Raw genomic sequence first — 22,329 nt, 5'->3', positions numbered from 1 at the left:
GAGAGAGAGAGAGAGAGACTGAGAGAGAGAGGAGAACAGGAAGGAAGAGGAGAAAGAACCTTATCTTGCTCTCTTCTCGATATTCATCTCTGTCAGATCTTCATCTCCTTCCGTTTCTATTCCGCGAATCCCTCATTGGTCTCTTTCACGAATCGCCGTTGTAGCTATAGTTTCAGCTTTGACTGCCTCTCGTCTGCTGCATAGTACTCCAACTCGCTTGATCGCGGACGCACAATCGGGCTCGAGTCGGGTAATGAGGCGCTCCATTCAGATAAATCTTGATACCGGTAAGAGAGTGTTTCGTAGCCTATTATATAGGGATTCTCGCGCGGAATGATAATAGGGCGCAAAATTTTCGTGGTTAACCAGTGCACATATTAAATTTTGGAACTCAATTTCTTGATGCGCAACAAGAATTATGTAAGAGTTAAGCATGTATATTAACTAACTTTACTTATATGAGCTTTTGAAATAACAGGCTTTCAGAACGCGATTTAATCTAATTATGAAAATTTATAGTTATATTTCCCACAATGAAAATGATGACTTACAGTGAGTTTCGTCTAGTTAAATCATGTTTTGATCTAAATGAATTAAGATAATTATAACATATTCTCGTCGAATTTATGTTGTTTGTACTTTCGATTGACTTAAATAAATTCGATAACGATTTGCTTCACCTGTGACATTCAAGAAATTGATAAATTTTAAACTAGATTTTCTTCTTCACATTTTGCGTTACATTCAACATGCAATTAACTCCAATATAATTTAGCTTTGATTAATAAAATTATTAATTAAAGTTAAAAATGATATTCCGCCATATCATAAATTATTTTCAATTGGCCATTTAAATTTTATTAGAGCCCAGTAAAATTTTTTCTTAAAATTATGTCTCGCTATCTCAAGCGTTTAAGTGCCGAATTATTTTATTAAAATACATCTCACTACCGTTAGCCAAGTGTTCAGCGAGCCATTATGTAAACACTCAGGCGTAAAGAGACCGTGGGGGCGAAAAATTTTTACGAAAAAACTGACGTCTCCGGCAAAGCTACGGCCACCGTGCCGCTGCTTGAAGCGTAACGCGGATCCAGCAAGCCGCGAGTCATTTCCTTTTTCTCCTTCCGTCCGTTTCAGCCGAACCCAGGGGCTAACCGTTGTTGCGCCTCGTTACCCATCCTACGTCCGACCTTGACTCCAACGTGAAAACTGGATTTCATGGCGTACACCGTCTCCTCAACCCCATGGATTCTTTCTTTTTTTTTATTCTCTGAATGTGGATTAAAGGCGGAGAATCTTCGCGCACATTTTGCCGCGACTGTCCGTCTTTCCTTTTTTTACATCTTTTTCTTCGTCCTTCGCCAATCGCCTACTTTATTCAGCAGCCGTTTCGTTCTCATCGGCAAGTCAGTGCCGTGAGGCATTCCAATTTCCTCTCTATATCGTACGTATATCCGTTTACAGTTTTTCTCGCTTATTATCGTACAAATATGGTCTCGCTACGGTTATCCTCTTATTATAGTAAAGTATGATAAATGAACATAAGTAGCTAATGGCAGTGGCAGACACAAATTCCGAAATTAATCATCAATCATAAAACCAGTTTTAAATAAATTTTTCTAGTACTTTAAGTTTTATGAAAAAAAAGTGTATGTACACAAGCGGAGATAATGCCCGTTTCCGCCAATGTAGATTAACTTTAATCTCAGTTCAATTTACTCTTAATCTTTTACTTTTTAATTCTGAGAATTACAAAAAGATGAAGAGTAAGTTGAATGGAGATTAAAATTAATTTCCATTAGTGGAAATAGATATAAGAAAGATATTTCTGGGAGATATAAATATGTAGATACAATGATAACAGTTTAAATAAGAAACATGCAGTTCTATATCATAAATTTATAAAATTTTTAAAAATCTTTTGCTACACAATAAAATATAAAATGTTGAATAGACCTTACCTGTATATCTCTGGTGAATTGATTGAGAGTGTAAATGTGAATGGCCGAGAATTCTCTGACGTGGTCGAATTCGAATTTGATCTCGAGCGGATGCCCAGACCTCGTGTCGTTCTTCCAGCCAACCCATCCCTGACTTCTATCGTAGTTGTCATAGTAACCCATCTTAATCTGGTCCGGTCCGGTCTTACCGTCTGTCAGTTGTCCCAAACCGCGAAGAAGTTGTCCGTCCCAATAACCGTCGTAAGTTGCGTCGAAGAATTCCCAATTGTTGCGCTTGTCACCTTGGGGCATCGAGTAGGAGACGATGCCGTCGTTCCAAGGGCAGCCGTAGAGCTCGACGCGCATGCAAACGGTGCGACGATGGTAGCTGTAGGGTAGGAAACGAATTTTGCTCGCCCATATTGATGGCTCCAGTTCGTGCTTCGACTCCAGGTAGGTATTTTTGTTCCCTGCGATAACCTGAACAAACGAAATGTTGGGAATGTCAATATTCGAGCGTGGCTTTCCAAGGGAATATTTTTCGTTTAATCTGAATTTTTTTAACATTCTAAAGATCTGATCTAGTTATATATCAAGTTACATAATGATGACCGTATTGATTATTGATAAATTCATTAGACGTGCAACTATTCAAACTTATCACACGCAGTGTATAATGTAGATATATATATATATATATCAGATTATGATTGACAGAATGAATTAATATATGATATGTTTAAACGATACTATTCATGCTACGCGCACGTGTCATGTTAACTTATCGATGAATAAACAGACACAAGAGTCTGCGATGTTGGCCCGACGCCTGAGATGAATCAACGTCCGTGTAAAATCTTGACCCTTGCCTCATTTACGGACATTCTCAGGCGGCGAGATAGCGAAATTTTTCGCCAGTGCGCAATATAAATTGCGCCACGCCGCACCGTAGTATTTCCGCGCAGCGTGATTTCAGGCTTGGTGCGCTCTCTCGCATAGAACAAGGCTCGTTCTATTCGATCGGTCGACCGTCGAAACGTATATCGTCGGAGAAGATCGGGAATTTCTCGGACGGCGTTGTCGAGGGAAGAGGCCCTTCGGAACAAAGGACCTCTTATTTTCCACTTATGAGCTCGCCAGCGCCTCTCGACTCGCTCGTACGAGATTCTCACGTATGGTCGGTTACGTGACCATGTAACCATCACCATCGCGATCCCGACAGGTGCAAACACTTCTTTATCTTCTATTTTTCCGCGTTTGTATTTTCCTTCTTTCCGTTATGCTTATGCTTATATGTTCGGACATTAAATAGTGTTCATTGGATCACACTTCTATTATATATCATGATTTTCATCAATTTGATATGTTTAAATTCTGCGCATTAAATTTAATTATGAACATTCATTTATAATACGCCAGTATGGATGGTAAGAAAATATTTGATGTATCAAAGGATTTATTTAATAAAATGATTCACAAAAATGTACAAAAAACAATGCATTTAACGATAACAAAAACTTAAACTGCCTAATTTTATTATTTACTTGAAAAAAACAAAACAAAAAAGGGGATTTTATTCACCTTTATAAAATTATCACATATCTTATAGTATAGAAAATAAATACATATAGAAATTTTTTGAATTTCGATGTGTTTCTGAAAATAATTCGAATATGTATTATCTTTTTAAAGCGCGTTGCATCCTTAAAATATATTTGACGTAATTTTTTGTCAACATATATAACTCATAGATTTCGAGAGATCTAATCATTGCAGAAAGGGGGATGAATAAATAATAATGAAATGAATTATTCAGTCATTTATTCTTTCGCAGATCCATTTCTATTTCGTGGTTTTTTTTATTCACTAAAAGTAAACTCACGATTGCTCTATGGGAAACGCGTTTAAAGATGATTCTCGTGACCGCGCGAACCGGCACGTTCCGCGCTGGGTGGCGCGGTAATTGGGACCGGTAGCTGACACCGTTTTATTTGCGCCGCGACGCGGTACCTGATGTTTAGCACATTGAAACGGACGATACCAAGGCGTCGGATGGGCAAATACAATGAACTAACACGTGAGAAATTTTCTGCTAGGCGACGGAACCGCATAGTGGGCGTTTCCGGAGGTTGACAGTTACGTGTATAGCTTTGCCGAGTATATGTAGCATCCTGTTTCTCTCCTCAATGATTGTATCTAGAATTATTTTTACACGGAAAACGAGAAAAAGTTAAGCTTTGTATTAATGTCGCGAAATTTAATATGGAACGATTGAATTGGAACAAAAGTTCGTAGCACTACTTCACTTGTATCTACATGTATTAAAATAATTTTGGCAATTATATGATTTGATAAAGCAAAAAGTTTGGTTTTATAAATCTATTTTTTGAATTGCGGTACAATGATGAATTTTTAACAGAGTTTGATCAATTAAGTATTAAGAGTTTTGAACAATTAATAAAAATGCCCCTTTTATTTAATTTGAGACAAGAGTAACAAAAAATTTTAGGAGCATTAAAAAACTGATTGTGCAGGAAAAATTTTGAGCTTTCATGTTAGAAAGTCGAAAATTTTCGCAATTCTTTTTGAAGCACTTGACAAACTCACAAAATAAGAAAACATTACCTATTTTGTTTAATTGATTATAATTTGTTATACATAAAAATTATCAGAAAGTCAAAAGTCATAATGATCTTTAAAAAGTAGAGATTTTAAGTTTTTTCTAAATTTAAATTTCGTTCATGTTTAACGAAATTACAGTTGCTTAAATTTTAAAGTTCGAAGCGCTACAAATTTTTAATCCAACTCAATACATAGAGTATTTAAAATTAAGTATTTAAAAAAAGTCATATAAGAAAACCTGATAAGATTTTAGCATATATGAATACATAGAATATCTTAGGCTTTAAATATTTATATATTACAACGTGCATTATAATCAGTATTTTTTTTGCAAAGAATCCCTATCAAAATGTTCTAACTTGGCTGTTGAAAATTACATTGAATATTTTGCTATTTACATCGTACACGTTACGTTCTTACTTTATAATTCAGATTCGTTATACTCGCGGCACAATGCGACGCAACCAGCTATCGGATTTTTTTATGAAGATGACTCACAATTCGGCGGCCGGTTTCGCGTGCGGTCTCAGATACTCGGTTCCCAATGCTGCGGCGAATCTTAATTTCTGAAAGACCCGAGCGGCACCGAGCGACGAGACCAAATTACGACGGCATTTACGAGCCGTTGAAATGTGTGCTGGGAAAAATAAGTAATCTTGATATTTATCTTCTGCGCCCACGCGCGTCGCAGACCGGCCTGAGCAACACTCGCCGGTCTGCTTTGTCGTGAAAGACTTTTCTCAAGCACGCTGCGGCGCCGAGGCGAACGATCGTCTTTCAAATTATTCTTCAACCGCCGCGATTTCTCGTCATTTTTCGTGGCAGGCGAATTCCAACGGACGACTCGAAGTGGTGCGAGGGCGTGGCAGAGAGCAACACCCATTTTATGTTAATGTTTTGTGCTGCTTTTGGATCGGTCGCGGTAGACTGCTACTGTTGGTAGCTGAGCGTCTTAGAGGCGGTGTTGATGGCTATGCGTCGTCATGGAAGATCATGAAGATAAGATATCGTATAGCTTTATTTAAATGGAAATTTTCGACAGATGATGACACACGACGTGGATCATGCGGATTTACATATGATATATAATACTGAGATTTTTATGATAGCATTACTGTCAATATTGAATATCTATTATATTTAATATCTATAATATGCTCAAATGGAAATTAACTGAATTCGATATCGAGATAATAATATATAAATATTGAGATAAATATACATAATTTACTCTATTAGAAAAAGAATTATCTTCTCTTAGAGTATTATTCTTAATACCGTCGCGTTCAAGATCATTGGCTGTAAAATATAGATGATGACAGCCGCGTGGTTTCTATCGGCGATGTTGTCCGTATCAGACTGGGTTATTAAGAAAGATTATGCGTTGGATAAGCCGGGTCTCGTTGTGTAATTAAGCGAGGGACAGCGCGGAGAGCACAGCGGGTGGAAGAGACACAAATTTCTGCAGGTTTATCCCTACCGCTAATGTTTTCTGGGTGGGCCCTTCCGTTCCCCAACAGGTACTTTACATCGCGCTACGAGCGAATTATACGGGATATGCAAATGTTACAAGATGAAAGATTTCTCAGATATTTTATTTATTTGTTTTCTATCTAGAGAATCGTATTGAAAGATTCTGTGAAATAATAATTATGCAAAAATCAGGATGTTTTTATAATTCCGAGAAAAGATTCTTCTTTATGAAATTTAGAGAAAAGACAAAAAATTAGTTAAATTTTTACATTAAGTACTCCCACAAATCTTTTTTTATGTTTTGTCCAAATGAAGAAAATGAATTACGTTCTTTCACCTTATAATTCATAATTCGTAACTGAGAGGCAAATACAGTATTATTTCCAACTTTTTGACGAATTTTGCATGAAAATTAGAATAAATTATACGTAGACGTTAATAATAGTAATGCTTAAGAAGAATTACGTTTACTCAATGTGCAAAATTAGCTTGATGTCTGGTACCAGATGTGATCTCTTAAAATACATTTGCTTTAAAATATATAAGTTTATTTTGAGGAATATGTAGATGAAATATTAGACATGTACGTAGCCTCCGTACTAAGGAGAATACACGTAATACATATATACGAAAAGGCTCTTCATAGTTGCATGCAAATGTAACTCAGTCTGCGCTCCTATGGATTCGACCTTCGTCAGATATACGCGCTACCAAAGGATTCGCATATTCAGATAGGTACGCTTGTCTCTATGTAGGTGAGTTGGAATCGTCTAACCTGCCTGCACGCTACGACCTCGTCCCTCATTTTATTGATCCTCCCTTCTATACAAATAAGCTCGCAGTACCACCGCGCCTGCCAACTCCCAAGGAAAGTTACCCCAACGCCACCGGACGCTCGCCTCTCTTTCGTCGGTTTCCGAAATCGATGACATTCTCCGGCTCGTGAGTTGGAGTTCGCTCGAGATATATTTCCACAAGCTGAAAGCGCGAGCAGGTACGCGTTAAATAGGCACGTGCCGTGCGAAGAGTGATTTTACAAGATGGACGTTTCCTTGATTTTGACGCGGACTACGTCAGATAGTCTGGAATTATGACGTGGATTTATCATTGGCGGATTCAGAAATTAGTCAATGGAGGGCCATTGGTGCATCGCAAGCGAAATTTTTTTAAAGTTAAATATAAAAAGAAAATATTTAAATGTATAATTCATTCATTCAAAATGTTTTACTTAAAATTACAGTAATACAAAAAAAATAATATAATAGGATCTACGTATATTTTTTTATGTACTGTTTAAAAGAAGAAAATAAATTTCAGATAAATAAAACCTAATGTTGTAAAATGAAAATGAAATTACAAGTAAATTTAATATTCATGCATTAAATTTCACATAAAATTTTATGTATGGAAAGTATACTAAAGGATCCCGCACTAATCTTATGTAAAATGGATCTCAGTCGAATTGACTAAAATTTTACTATAATGTAAATGTCCTGATCAAAAGTCCTCATGGGCACAAAATCTAAAAATGGACAGTTTTCGAAATAGTGGAAATCTCAATGTTGGATTTAGCCATATTTCATATAGACCTTGTGCCCATGAGGATTTTTGATCAGAACATCATGATCTACATTATACAATAGTAAAATTTCAGCCAATTCGATTGGGATCTATTTTACATAAGATTAGTGCGGGATCCTTTCATAAAATATTAAAAAGTACATTAAATTTCATGACATTTTTAACAGTGTATAAAATATATATAATATTTTGCAATAAATGTTTTTAAAAAGGAAATTCCAAGGAAGGCTCATCGTTTCCCGTGGATTCGTCAGTGGGAGTTATGCGGATTATTCGACCAAGAACATCTTATCCTTTTTGCGAAATTCGCTGGTCATGACTGCCGAAATTTATTCTCGCCGGACGGGTAAATTGCTAGTAGCAATGTGATTATTGCGGACGACGCTAATTAAAGATTTAGGTTCACGGTTACCAGTATATCTGTATAAATTACATCACGTACTGTGCATCCGAGTTCTCCAACGCGGCATATTACATCGGAGATTTACGTCTTGTTAACGTCACGCTTTAGTTACTGCCTGTGGCCACACAGACACTCGCGAACACAACTACAAATCATTCTCAATAATCTGCGTGAGCGCACGGCTTTATGCGTATTGCTCGCGACTAAATTTAACCGCGTGACTACGTCCATATGTACGTAACCTAGCGGATTGGATTGCCGCAATCGCCATATCGAATCAAACGTCCAACGAAATGTCTTTCTACAGCGCTGCCGATTCACACGATTAAATCGATCGTGACAAATTGCACGTTCTAGATAGCGGATTATATATAATGAATTTCGCGAGTTTGTCAGTATGGGAATCTTCGTATGTTTTAACTTGTACTTATTTCATAATCTATAAATATCTCGATTACATTGTTCTGTATCGCATTATTTCAAGACATTCCTGACCTCGATTATTCTGGATTTTTATCGTTCTTGATAAAAGGCTTTAGATATATCCTTTTAGCGTGTTGTTACACCGCTTATTATTCACATAAAAATATGAACCAGAATAACGGAATAATATTAAGATTTACCTCTTCGCCACGAAAGTTTCTATAGCGGACCCACTTTCCTAGTTTCGGCCTCCAGTATTCCAACATGTACGCCTCCGAATACTCGACACCCTGACCGTTACCGAAGCGGCCCTGAGTGCCGGTCGCCGTGATCGTGTGTACTGTGTGAAGATCGATTTCCAACCATTCGCGCGGCTCCGCCGTGATCTGCTGTTTCGGACACCAGGCACCTCCGTGGCTCTCCTGCTTCAGCCTGAAAGAATAAATATTTGTTCTGGGATTACGGACTTTTATTTTTTTTTCCGTTTTCTTATCGCGCTACAATCACCGAGGGGAAAAGAGAACTTCTCCAGGGAATCCCTAGCTCGTGAAAAGGGAAAATAGTCGCCAATGCGCGTGATCCGAACTTTCTCGTCTTGCGTAATGCTTTACGGATTTATATATTCTTATCTGCATGCAAATTCAGAGAGGTTTATCATATTTCGATTCGCGATATTCTTCGTTTATAGCTTCAAATAAGAATGTCTAAAGAAATGGCATTTCAAAATTACGTAAAATCTTCCTGAATGTGGAATGCACGGAGAAATGTAGTGCGGTAATATTGAAATCTCTTTGAATGTTCGTTGGGATTTGCAACGTGCAAAGAATTCGCACTTATTCGTTGACAAGAAAATGTTGTTATATATCGCAGTGTATGAGTACTAAGAGCGAGCGGAAACATGGCATCGTTACTCAGAGGAAATCGTATAAATACGTGATCAACCGCATGTCTGACGGATAACCGTCAGCTCGCCAACGCGATACGGGATGAAATTATAATTTATCGATCGAACCAAGTCCCGGATGACATGAATTAAAGATGAGCTGACACCGTCGCGGGATCGGCAGCAAAGCTACTCCGAGCTGGCTAATAATTGTATTCGCATATACCTTTCGCGGGCTTGTCTATGGCTTTAAAAAGCTTTTCTGTTGTCTGCGATATAGCCGTGAAATACGCATGCTGCAACATACAATTCCATATCTCGTAAAGCCGACGAGAGCGAATCTGTTTCGAATTCTTTTTGACGTCGTAAATTATTATTCTCGATGTGATAATCCATGAAGCAGTATTATTTTATAGGCATTTATTAATAAAGAGTATTATACTGAGCATGGCATGCATCGTAAGCGTGTTTATTAACTATGAAAAGTTTATGAAAGCATTTCTTCGGGAATTTCCCGACGGGATCTCTCGTCTGCAACGAGAGGATGCCTCCTTGTACGAAACATGACAGGGACGAGTGTTTGGCGGAAAAATTTAAGAAAGGGAAGAACAAGAGATGAGATCCCGAAGAAGCGGGTGGCGATGCCAAATGAATCTGCCGGCGGAACTCGAGCAAAAATGTTCTCGCGCAATAAAGAGGTGAGCTACCGTCCTCTCTGAAGTGTCAGAACTTTAAGTGTTGCTTTGACGTGGAAGGCAGTAAAAGCGGCCGACTAGGATTTGCCGTGTGTCTGTCTAGGGGCGCCTCACGACAACCGTGGTTTGGCAACACGGGAAGGAGAATACAGAATGAAACGGCACGAAAGGAGGAGAGGGAGAGAGAAGAAGAGTAAGAAAGAGGCGGAACGTACGAAGCGAGCAAAAGAAAACCCGAGACTTACGGATGTGGAAATGGCGTGGACGTGGAAGGGAATAAGAGCGAGAAAGAGAAAGGAGTAATATCCACCACCGCGCGCCAAAGATCATAACTCATAGCCCATTAAGAGACCTCGAACTGCCTGGCTGCCACTTTGATACAGTCCGGGGCATCAAAGACATTCCGCGCGCACGGCACTCCTGGTCTGCGATAAATCTCGGAACGGACGATTACGCCGACTTGAACGGCGAGCTGCCACGTCGGCGGAATCGGAGCGCGTCCTTAGACGGAGGGACCGATTATTGAGAGGAATGGTTTGTCGAACTGGAGAGATGCGCGTCGCTCCGAGATCGGACTTAGGAACCGTCTGAAGGGAAATGATCCGTTGCTAAGGTGAATAAGATCCTCTTGAGCGACGTCGTTGTCGAATAATCGAGAGGATTTTTTTCTGAGGATAATATTTTACGATTTATACAGATTTATCGATACACAATTTCGTTGCAATACATCAAATAACTATAAAACAATTAATATGCGAGTATGAGTACTGTAAATAAAATATATCTTGTGTGTGTGTGTGTGTGTGTGTGTGTGTGTGTGTGTGTGTGTGTGTGTGTAAGGACACATAACCTGCTGTGTGTGTGTGTGTGTGTTATCTACAAATTGACAAATTCTAAGATTTCATGATTTCAAAAATCTAAGTCTTATATAAAGTAAACTGTTATTCTGAGATTACAGCATATTAGATAGGAGTTCATAGGAGTATTTGATGGTAAGCGGATAGGTAAATAGGGTATTCGCCGTGAAGCCCGAAAATGTACCACGAAGCCTCGAAAATGCGTCGAAGAAGTTCTAGTCGACAATGCGGTTTGAAGCGACATTGGTTGTTGCACTGAAGAAACTCTCGCGTGACGTTGTCAATTGCGAAATTGACTACGTATCTCCGTTTTATCTATCAACTGATTACCTACGCCTCGATACGCCGGGATTAATTTCATGCATTAATTTGTTTTATGTTCACGCTTCAATGATTGATTAATAGTGACGAGAGTTGATTACATCCCGCGGAATATTGAAAATTCACGCACGGCTCGGTTAATGCAGCAGAATTTCAATTACGGGCGAAAGGGCACTGGTGGAGCGACTAATGTCTTGCAAGTGCGAGATTATTAGCGCAGTAGGTGGTCCTGATGATTCCTCGTGTTTGGACATTCGTCCCTCGCCGTGCTGTTCTCCGTCCCGTCCACCTCGTCGCACGTTTGTCTCGCTGGAATGGTAATTAGCTGACACGCATAATCGAAGGAGTATGCGACGGGGCACGTTAACGACGTCTAAGAGCTTCGGAACAGCCGATACAAATGGCTCCGCATGCGGGATGCTGCGCGTCATTAATCCTCATTGCGGGCTGAGGGTCGAATTAGACGTTGCGGTTTAGTAGGACATGATTAATATACGGTGCAATCAATCGACCGGTCGATCGTCAACTATCTCGAAGACAGACAAGATGACGGACGTGTCGCCCGCGTAGCTCGTCGAATTGCTCAACTTATAGATGCTCTATCGCATTCCATGGAGATGATGACTTTGCCTCTTCGGTTTCTCATCGCTACCGCCGCACGATCGCACGGTAGATGTCTTAAATAGCCTATAATCGAGAGCCAGTTAGGAACAGATCGAGAACTTCCGGAATAGGCGTTTAGTTAACAGACAGCTTGAAGTATGGAATCGATGAATGGTCAAGTTGATTCGAATATCGCATTACGCCGTCGATCTCGCGATGCGAGCGCATGCCGCTGCGTTTTTCACGGTCCGCAGCGGAGTTAATATGATCAAATTTCCGGATTTGTATTGCGTCGGATTTATATATGATACGCTGCGTAAACGAATCAGTAATTCACTCACCGTGCGCGATGTGGCCCGACGTTTCCGCTATCGAAGCTAGAGCTCGCAGTGATGTCCGCATCGGGAATCGCGCCCGATTCCATCCCCAGGGGTGCGATGCATTGTGCTGCAAATAAAGGAAATTGCTTCAATTATATATTTGTCTTGAATAAAAACAAATGAACGATATAAACATCGGATGTAAAGCTCATTTTAGACGATATGTTAGCCGTATGCATGTGTATATACATACATGATACGAAATGCCTCAATAATGTAAATTAACATGACATTCTCTCGATTTAATTTGAAGACAATTTCTTTTGAATAATCTGAATGAACATTAATTTTTACGTTACAATTTTTTTTAATTTCTTAGCATTAAAAATGTATTTTAAAAAATAGGTTTTTTGCTTGAAAAAATAAATCAAGTATAAGTAATGTCTACATGAGCCTCCGCAGTTGTTAATGCGTAAATATGTTTATAAGGTGATAAGATATAATTCGCAAACAATTATATTTACTTAATTTAATTTACCAATAAAGTTAACTGTAAATATTTCGATTTTGGATTTGTGTCCTCTTCAGTACGGAAGTCAAGTTTATTGTATTTGTCTTTCGTACTAAAGAGGACTCAAATTCAAAGTCGAAACATTTGCAGTTAACTCCATTGATACATTCCAATTGTTTACGAATTATAATCTTATCACCTTATAAATATGTTAATTACTCATCAATAATCGCAGAAGTATTTTACTTAGATATATTTAATTAAATATAAATACATAAAAGAAATGTTTAATTTTAAGATTAAGATATTAAAGTTTTATTCTAGTCTCCGTTTTTGAAAGACATAAAGATGTTTTATTTTTAAATTTTTTCAATAAGCAAAATATTATGTTTAGATTTAAAATACTAAAACGTTTAAAATTGAAATATTATTTTATTACTAAACATTTGTTTTGCAATGTGAACATTTTAAATGCTATATTTTTTACAGTTAAATATCAAGTTAAAATAAAAATTAAAATGGAAAGACTATTTAACATTAAATGCAAAATAAGGTTTAACAAAAAATATCATGTAACATAGATTTCTAACCACCAAAGAACATATAATAAAGTTGATACATCGTTTTTCGCATCAACGATATGCTCTTTTCAGCTTGAACTTTTCGTCGTCATTAAAAGTTGTTTTAAACAAGTCGGGTTCTCGCGAGAGTCGTGTTGCACCGTTTGCGCCGTTATTTTCAGTGAGAACTGGAGTTTATCAGGTTTTCATTATGCGCTTGAACGTCCTGGGGCTACTTTTTTCGAGGCCAACGTGGGTAAACCGCGCGCGCCGCTCGAAAACGATGAAAAAGGCATCACCGGCGTCGTTCTGGAGCGTCGTATTTATCGCTCAGTAAATCGCGCGTTCCGCGATAATTACGATGCTTAACACGATACCGAGAACGGATTTCCATTTGGAATCGAAGAAAGATAAGTGCTGAGGATGACTTGAAATTACATATCCGTGCAGGCCTGTTGACGATCAAAGCGGCACTCGCGAACGAGAACGGCCATCATACCTTGAGAAGAGGTCAAAGCAAATCTGTTGGCGTAATACAAGATCACGCCAAGATTCTCGGAAAACGAGCGAATGATATATAGCTCTTTAGCAAGAAATCGTGGCAAAATGGTGCTTCGGTAAACTTGATAAATCCGTGTAGAAAATTCAACTTCCAATGACCCTAACGGCAGCTGTTTCCTGAGCCATCATCGAAAGCCATCAACGATTATCGAGCTCGTTTATTCGTCCAACGATCTTAAATCCACAAACTTTTCTTCCGACCGCTTTCTTCATCGTCGCGGATGTCTGGCACCGAAAAGATGTCTGGCGTAAATAAGAGGATTGTAAACATTCCTTACGTCTTCCAAATGTGGAGATTCGGCTTTGAATAAGATAAAAATGAGATTAAAATTATTCAATAAAACATTCACTCATTTTAATTAAATAATAATTCTGAATTAGCTAATTAATGATAGAACAACAATATACAAATTTAATATTTTCGAGTATTTGACTTCTAGCAAATTATAAGTTTTAAAGCATATTATCGACCTCGAAATTATAAGAATAAAAAAAATGTAATAAAATTAAATTTCTTAAGATTGCTGGATGATATATTAATTATTAATCGAAGTTTTAAATAAAAATTTTACCGATAATATTAAGATTTAAAAAAATATTTTTAAAGTTTTAAATTATATGTTTTTCTAATTCTTCAAATAAGCAACATATAGACATGTGCAACAAAAATCGAAAATATAAAAATATACAAAGAATAATGTCTCTATTTTTCATTATTCGTTCATTTCATTTTCATTATTCCGGGAGAGCAGGAAACAATTACGCAGAGGAATTTTTGGTAATCATCTGCAGTCCTATGTCGTCTAAAAATATTCGAGAACCATCTTGAGCTTCGTTGAAACGGCAAAGTACGCATTGAGACAAATAAGTTTCGTAATCAGTGCTATCCAATACGTGATCTGAAGATTTTCAGAGATCGATTGTCTTCACGTCGCGTTCCTTTCGATACGCATTTGATTCAGCAACGAAAGGCTTAGACTTTGAGGTCGCCTTCGAGTAGTTAGAGTAGGCAGACAAGTTCGATTCTCGTATTTATAGACATCCTGGAAAAGAGTGCAGAAACGGGAGAAGAAGAAGAAGTAAGTTATGCGACGTTTGGCCCGCCCCAGCCACTCATTCGGCGACCATAATTCTCGAGGAGTGACAGCTCTGAACGGAAGGGTGTGTGCCGCCCTCCATCCGCGAGAAGAGGGAAATTGAATGCCTTCGCAACCCCTCTTCACCTAACGTCCCAACGTCGCTCTCTCGTCTTCTCGTCCGCTAGTTCTCGCTCTCCTCCTTTAACCGCGTCACTGTCAAACTGATAACCGCTTCTTTCCAGAGACGGCTCCTCTCGGAAACCCGAGACAACCACGAAACGGTCGACGAACAAGCCGCGCCTGGAGGAGAACGCAATACGTTCGAGGCAACGTAAGAGAGATTGTAATAGAAAAATCGTAATAAATTCTGAGAGAAATTCTTCCACCATAGCACCGTTGCTTTTGTATTTGTTGTTACTTGATAGTCTGAGAGTACCGCGAACGTACCGTCTTCCTGCACCTCCATTTTGTATGTTCTCATATATGCAACATGTATCTGCGCGCATGTCGAGTTGATAAACGATTTTCCGCAAATCTTGAAATACCGAAATGGTAATTGAAATGTCTTGGCGTTGAATCAGACTTCCATTCCTTAAGTTACAAGTTGAGGCAGCGATGAAGGCTTGCGCGATTTTGTTAGAGATCTACGTATTGTGCAATATCGTAAATCTCTTCCTTTACAAGAACGGATCTCCTTCTCTGCCGTCGTTTGTCCTCTCTCGTGAAGCACTCACGTCGTACACTCGAGTAGCGAGTAGCGAACCACTCCTTCTTCAGGCAACTGAGAATGGTTTCTGAATTAACCTTTAACACAGCGTAAGTCACGTCTTTATCTACTAAGTGAGGCTGACTTTAATAATTTAATATTCTTTGCGTAGCCTGGTTATACAAATGGCTATGTGGAATCTCAGGTTTTTTTATAATTTAAAAAAAATATGCATAAGGCATATAATTTGCTACAATACACAAGGATACTCATTGTAGATCTACACGCATCACGTCTCGTATAATTTTGTTCCCACATCCCGGATGAAGTCAAAGATATCGCCTTTGGTAGACGAGTACGACGAGTAATTAACGCGGCTTTTATAATAATAGCAAAAGCAAATTGCACAGAAGACTAACGAATCTCTCGGCAAATTAGGGAAGAAAAATAGAGGAAGTGTGGTGAAGGTAGACACCAACAACGGGCTTTTCTATCTCGGAGAATTTAATAATTCGCATCACCCTTCCTTTGTTAATTCCAGGATTATTATTAATGACGGCGCAGAGTCGTGGTCGGCTTTCGGTACACTTACTCGCACTTCTCTTCTCAGGCGCGAATGTAAATTAATTACGCACCAGGACTTTCACGAAAAACATATTAAACTTCCCCATCTCATTGTAGCACGATATTAGCGCATAAATCATGACTCGCATCTAATCCTTGGATTAACTCAATCTTTGTTTTTTTATGTCAAAATGTCTCGACAAATTATAATGTACGAGCTGCCTCATGCACTCATAACGTATCTTAAATATTATTATATGAAGAGTCAGAAAAAATTTCTATTACATTGTGCATTCTCAAATATTAAGATGTTACGAGTAAGCTTTCTTGCAAAGCGTTATAATGAAATTGCTGATCATTAAGAAAATACAAATTTCATTTCATGTGCTAGACGCATTTGTTACGTCGTTATGTGGCATATGTATGTCTTTACCAACGTGACCGCAATACCGAGATTTAATCCAGATTAAATTCTACGCAAGACTGTAACTTGGAAACTGTCTGCTCGTTTGTGTATTAGTGATAATCAGCTTCTCAGCACGGCTCACAACGGCGGAACTCTATTCGTTATGTGTGCTCAACGGAATTAGCAGGTGGACACCTGCCACAAGGTTTTCCCCTTTCGACTAATGCCGCGCCCGTTTTCTGAGCATCGGTGAAATTAGAATGAATGTTTGTAAGAGCGTCGACCCCGAAAGAAGTTCGTGCTTGCCCCCTAGATAATGCGTTGCACCCTTTAGGACCATGAAAGCCGAGGCGCGGTTTTCTCGGGTATTGTCAGACTTGGGGAGCCATTTTCGCCTCTTTCAGAGAAAACAAACATTCTAGGTGGAAGGTAACTCGCATCAACGAAAACGCGCATGCCCGTCCTTCTGGCGCCGCGACGGCTGGCAGAACGGAAGTACTACTTTTACACTGGCCCTTTCGTCCCACCTACTTCTCTCTCGTTCTTTCCATCCTATCCAGAACATGCATCTTTTTCTACCATGCCGCAACTGTTTCACTCTTGGAACCCTCTAGGCGTGGGTTGGAAATCACCGTCTCGAGTTGCGTGCGTTACTTAGACCTCGAGGGTCGAGAGTACAACCCTTTTGTACGGGGTTCGTGCCTTCGTGGCCTGGATTTATCAAAACTAACCAGTTTTATTCTGACGTGTCTGACGTTAATAGATACGAAGAGAGACGCTGTATAGTTGCTTCGTAAGAATATTTTCTGTAATAGCTTTTTATTTTTAGAAATCAACAATAAAATCACAGAAAATTTACACAGATATTATTTACAATGTAATTTAAATTTAAATTTTTCTATTTTAAAATAAAAAATATAGAAAATGTATTAGTACATAATATTATTATATAGACATTGGTCTGTCTGTAATTTTCTTGTGAATTCTTTTATGCAGATGGAAAAAAAATGTGTCAATTAATAAATTCAATATCAAATAATAAATTTTTCCTCAAATGAAGAATTTCTTCACTCAACGTCCAATTCTATAGTTGATGTCAGTGTGCCAAGAGTTTTAGGACACGAACCCTTCATATACAGTTGGGCACGTGGTGTTTGCTTTCTTGGGTTAGCCTTATGAAAATACAGATCTGCGCTCGTCGGATTGACGTACGTCCTTCGAATCCGAAAGTCGGGGATTATTACACTCGACATCGCTAGTTGACATTTGACAGTTGACGTCCTTTCAGCGCATCAAGCGCGAGACATCCCTTGGATTCTCCCCGGATTCGTCTCCTCTTGTTCGATACATTCCGCGATGCCGTCGAGACGTCGTCATTCGATCGCGAGATACGAAAGGGTTTATCGCGACGTGGCGAAGAACGACAATAATCATTCTCACTCGCGTACATTTCGAAGCGAAGATCTCGATGCCCGGGGAATATCCGAATATATCGCCGAAAAATTTTGTGATTGAGGGAACGCGGAAAGCCGAGGATTATTTCGCTCAGCGTCTTCCGAACTGACGCCCTTTCAACGTGTCAATCCCACTTGATTCTCCCGATTCATCCTCATTCGCTGATGTATCCAAAGGCTGCGCCTTTGCTGAGACGCGGGGTTAAGTCGATTGCACTCAAGGCGATTTATCCGGAGTTATCGTTAGGGGTGAAGAGAGCTGAAGTTCGTGTACGCGGGCGTAAACTGTCGGTTCTGGCGCGTGATCAAGCCGAACGTGGAGATCGGAGTCAGCGCGAGGGTAAAGAACAGATGTCTGAATACCAGCTTGGGAATGTTTACGTCGCGAGGATTTTATATCCGAGAGACATACGACGTACACGTGCAGAAAGTGTTGGCGGTGCCTTTGTCGTACGAATAATCGCGTCTTTCAAACAAGACAGCAGAAGCTGTCAGTTAGTATTAACGGCTGCACTGAGCATACAAAGGAGTGACAAGTTGTAATGATAACCGAGGTATGTTTTGATAACTATATCTGCGAAGGGTATACGATTATAAGAGTATATTTGTGCGTTTGTATATAGGTGACTGTACAAATAATCAGCTAATCTGTACATATACAAGTTGCATGATCGTCTCAATTATAATTCTTCTCGTAAATACAGAATATTCGCGATTAGGCTCGACTTCAGATTGTTGATGTTTAATGTATGCTATGCTATTCATTTAAAAAATATATACGACATGTGATACGTACATTGAATTTGTTCAGTTTACATGTAAAATTTTTCCCTATACAGCATAGATTATTCTGGCAATATTATAACAACATTGCAACGTTTTAGCATTATTGTAGTAATATTGCAACGTTGCTGCAAACTTTGTGCTGTATAAGTTCCGATATATTTTATTATTTGTATTTTTTATTATTGTAAAAGTTTGAAATATAAGCATATAGGATATCTTGTTTATTAAAAAAAATGATTTTTAAATTATTTTAATTTAAAATCATTTTTTATTTTTTTTAATAAACAAGATATTCTATATACTTCTTATCGTTGCTATGGATTGGCGGCAGAGCGTGGACGAAGGACAATAACGTGTTAATTGCCGCATTGTTATGTTAATACGCTGAAGACTCCAGCAATAATTTCGTCACCATCACGCTAGGACCTAATGGATCCGTAGGTAATTGGAAAGGAGGGCTGAGGACTGAGAGGGTGACAGAGGGATGACAATGTCATAACGTGGGAAGGCTCTGTTGCGTGATGATTTTCCTCCCCGAATACATTCCTACTGTCTGTTTTCGATGTGTCCTCGATGCGATAAACATACATAGATAAGCGTGTTACCATTATATGTATTTCATTACGTATATACATGTATTAATTTGCAAAATTTATTATTAAAATTAATGCGTTCACGTGTACGTTTGTAATTTATTTAAAGGCTGAGTCACATCGGTGTATCTATACATTCTGTTTCATCACTAACTACGTCGTCACAGTTGCTGTTAACAATGAATCTCGTACGGAAAAAAAAGCGATCGTTCACCACATGTGTCGCTCGCGTTAAATCTCGCTACGTCAGATACATCCCTCACGGATGACGCATCTGTACAATTGCCTATCCTATCATTCCGACTCTCCAGCATACTCGTCCGCTCGTGCACGTACACTTTCGCGTTTACCCCCGCAATTACGCGACACCGACATGGAACGCACGAGTTACTCTCGTCTATGCACGCGTCTATATGTACACACCAACCATCCTCGTCGTATAGACAAAATCGAACTCACCCTCGTATGCACGGACGCAGGCAAGCACCTAGAGGGTGTGCAGTACGCATAGGCAATCCGACCAACGTGCAACATGTTTATGTATCGCCGGTAACATTAACATTGCAATTTATGCACGCTTCAACTGCTCGGAGACCCCTTTCAGCTCTCCCCGATCGGCCACAGCTGACCGGCTCGCTTAACACAACCGCGAATTTACCGACGCGGTTCAATGTACAAGTTCAGTCACCGCGGGGGGTCCACAATCGTCTCCCCTTCGGTCTCCTTCCAACTTTCGTACGAAGCTATTTATATTTCGGCGCTCGTTCAGTGCTCCTCTTATGCAGAGCACGCCATCCCACCTACGCTCGGACGCCTCTATGGATCTTTCAGTGACCGGTATTCGAAGCGCGGTTCTATTGGATTCCAAGTATGGTCGAGTGAATTCGAAATGCGCTGTGTCTTGCTTCTTTTATATGCGAATAAAAAGGAGCCCGACTAAACGATATGTACTTCTACTGTGAAAGTATCTATCTTTCAATGTTTTTATTACCAGTTAAAATTAATTGATAAGCTACTATTTGGATTATTTTGTTAAATTGCATTTGGAAACGCATTCATAAGTAAGATATACTTTTTCCTCCAAGAGATTGCTTTATAATTAATCATTACTGTTCTGTTTGTTATTTCAAAGTATTATGTTGAGCTGCTTTGATAACCAGTAGAATTTAATTATCGAAGTTTATGCTATATAGTTGTTTTCCCGGATTACACTGGCATGCTCAAGTATAAGTATAAGCAGGATCAAAGGTAGCCTAAGTATCGGCTTTGAGGTCAAATAGTATGCCGCATAGGTTCCAAGAGTTAGAAGAGTTAACATCGACTTTCCTGATTTAGTATGTTCCTGTTGTACGGATACCTGTATTTAGCGTACAAGTATAAGCCGATTACTGTACACTTATAAACTTTATTGTACCATCACTGATAAAGTTGTCAGGATTCATGCGTTGTAACTCTTGTTTATAACTTATATTAAATATTCATTATATAATAGACTCTACAAATCTAATTTTGCAAGTTAAAGTCATATGACAAAATTACAGCTTTATGCTTGTAAATACATACTTTGAAAATTTTGTGCTTGGTGTAACTCGAATCTACTCATTCATCCAGGGAAAAGGATGATATGCATTACAGTGCAACCGAATCGAGACCATCATGATCCATCTTTCGATCCTGCTCGAGAAATTCTTCGGGTGCGAAATACGTCCCGTGTACGTAAGTTTCGAGCTCGATTTCACGAACGAGTACCTAAAAGCCTTTCCCGGAGCTGACTTCGGAACTCTTGGTGGATACTTTGCAAGTTTCTCGCCCTGTTTACCTGACACGAGGGTGGCTTGGGCCGTCGGAGTCAATGGGATGGAAACCAAGCCGAGTAGAAACCGAGCCCGAGGTTTAATGTAAGGCAAAGGGCAACGCTGTACGAGGGAAGGCACCGGGATGCCTTTCTGTTTTTATCGAGTAAAACCGCGGAAAGAAGAAGAACCCATCTTAGGGTAAAATTATACCCTGGTAAACACGTATTTCAATCATGATCTTACTATCTTCTGATCTTGTAAAATAGAAATCGATTCTGTGTTATTAATCAATAAATATCACAGTATGCTACAGTTCTATTTTATTATCTAATTTTATTATCTGATGTTTAAAATTATTAATATTAATTATTCTATAATTCTATAATTAATTTTATGAGATATTGTTATTCTAAAACTTTGTTATTCTAAAATTTCTAAAACTAACACTTTAGTTACTACTTCTTTTAAATTAATTTAATTCAGAAAAGCTAATCCACTTTTGTTAAAGAAAATTTTATTTTAGTCTAATAAACATACAAAAATGAACAAAACATTTTGATTTCAATAATAATAAAATAATTTCAATAATAATAATTCAGTAGATAATGTGAGCGTATACATCTTTCAAAATCTGATCAGTGCTTGTGATTGTATATAGGGGAATACAGTTTATTTATAAAAATTAATTGTGTACCTTTTTCAATACACATAGTAGTTAATTTAATAATTGTTGATTTGACCGTCATTTAAACTGTTAATATTAATAAGAAAATACAATATATATGAATTCGATTCAGAGTTTGAAGTTTTTATATCAAATTGAATTGGATTAACATGTCTACTCACATATGTCTATGGAACGTCCGCCGCAGAAGCAGAGGATCAGCAGGTAAAAGATGAGGCACGTCTGCAGGTAGTCCATGGTAGCGTCGGTGGTCCGCGGGCCTGTGGTCATCGAACTCTCATAACCGCTTCTGCAAAAATAAAGTTTCAAAAGAAAATTACACGTACAAAACAGTCTTAGCATTACGTAGAACAAAGTGATTAAGCGCGATTCTCGAGAAGGCGTCTTACCAGGCATAGGGATTGGAGCAGGAGAGGGTTGGAAGGGGACAAGGGTGAGAGGGCCGACAGGGAGACGCGACGTGGACGTAGAAAAAGAGTCTGGAAACGGCCGTTTTGGCCTCCCTGT

General features: G+C 38.8%; 1 protein-coding gene across 1 annotated transcript in view; it reads right to left on the bottom strand.

Moving 5' to 3' along the window:
• The window catches only part of LOC105619357 (discoidin domain-containing receptor 2-like), a 25,490-nt gene extending 3,398 nt beyond the window's left edge, over positions 1 to 22,092 (bottom strand). The window contains exons 1-4 of the mRNA XM_012200877.1: positions 21,984 to 22,092; positions 12,143 to 12,248; positions 8,643 to 8,874; positions 1,962 to 2,420 (exon numbers count right to left, since the gene is read on the bottom strand). Coding sequence (XP_012056267.1) covers positions 1,962 to 2,420; positions 8,643 to 8,874; positions 12,143 to 12,248; positions 21,984 to 22,092 — 906 coding nt within the window. The remainder of the gene's footprint in view (positions 1 to 1,961; positions 2,421 to 8,642; positions 8,875 to 12,142; positions 12,249 to 21,983) is intronic.
• Positions 22,093 to 22,329: the final 237 nt, after the last annotated feature.

Source organism: Atta cephalotes (genome assembly GCF_000143395.1).
Source record: "Atta cephalotes unplaced genomic scaffold scaffold00021, whole genome shotgun sequence".
Taxonomy (NCBI): Eukaryota; Metazoa; Arthropoda; class Insecta; order Hymenoptera; family Formicidae; genus Atta; species Atta cephalotes.
The sequence above is the reverse complement of the archived record's forward strand: the minus strand, read 5'-3'. Positions and strand labels throughout refer to the sequence as shown.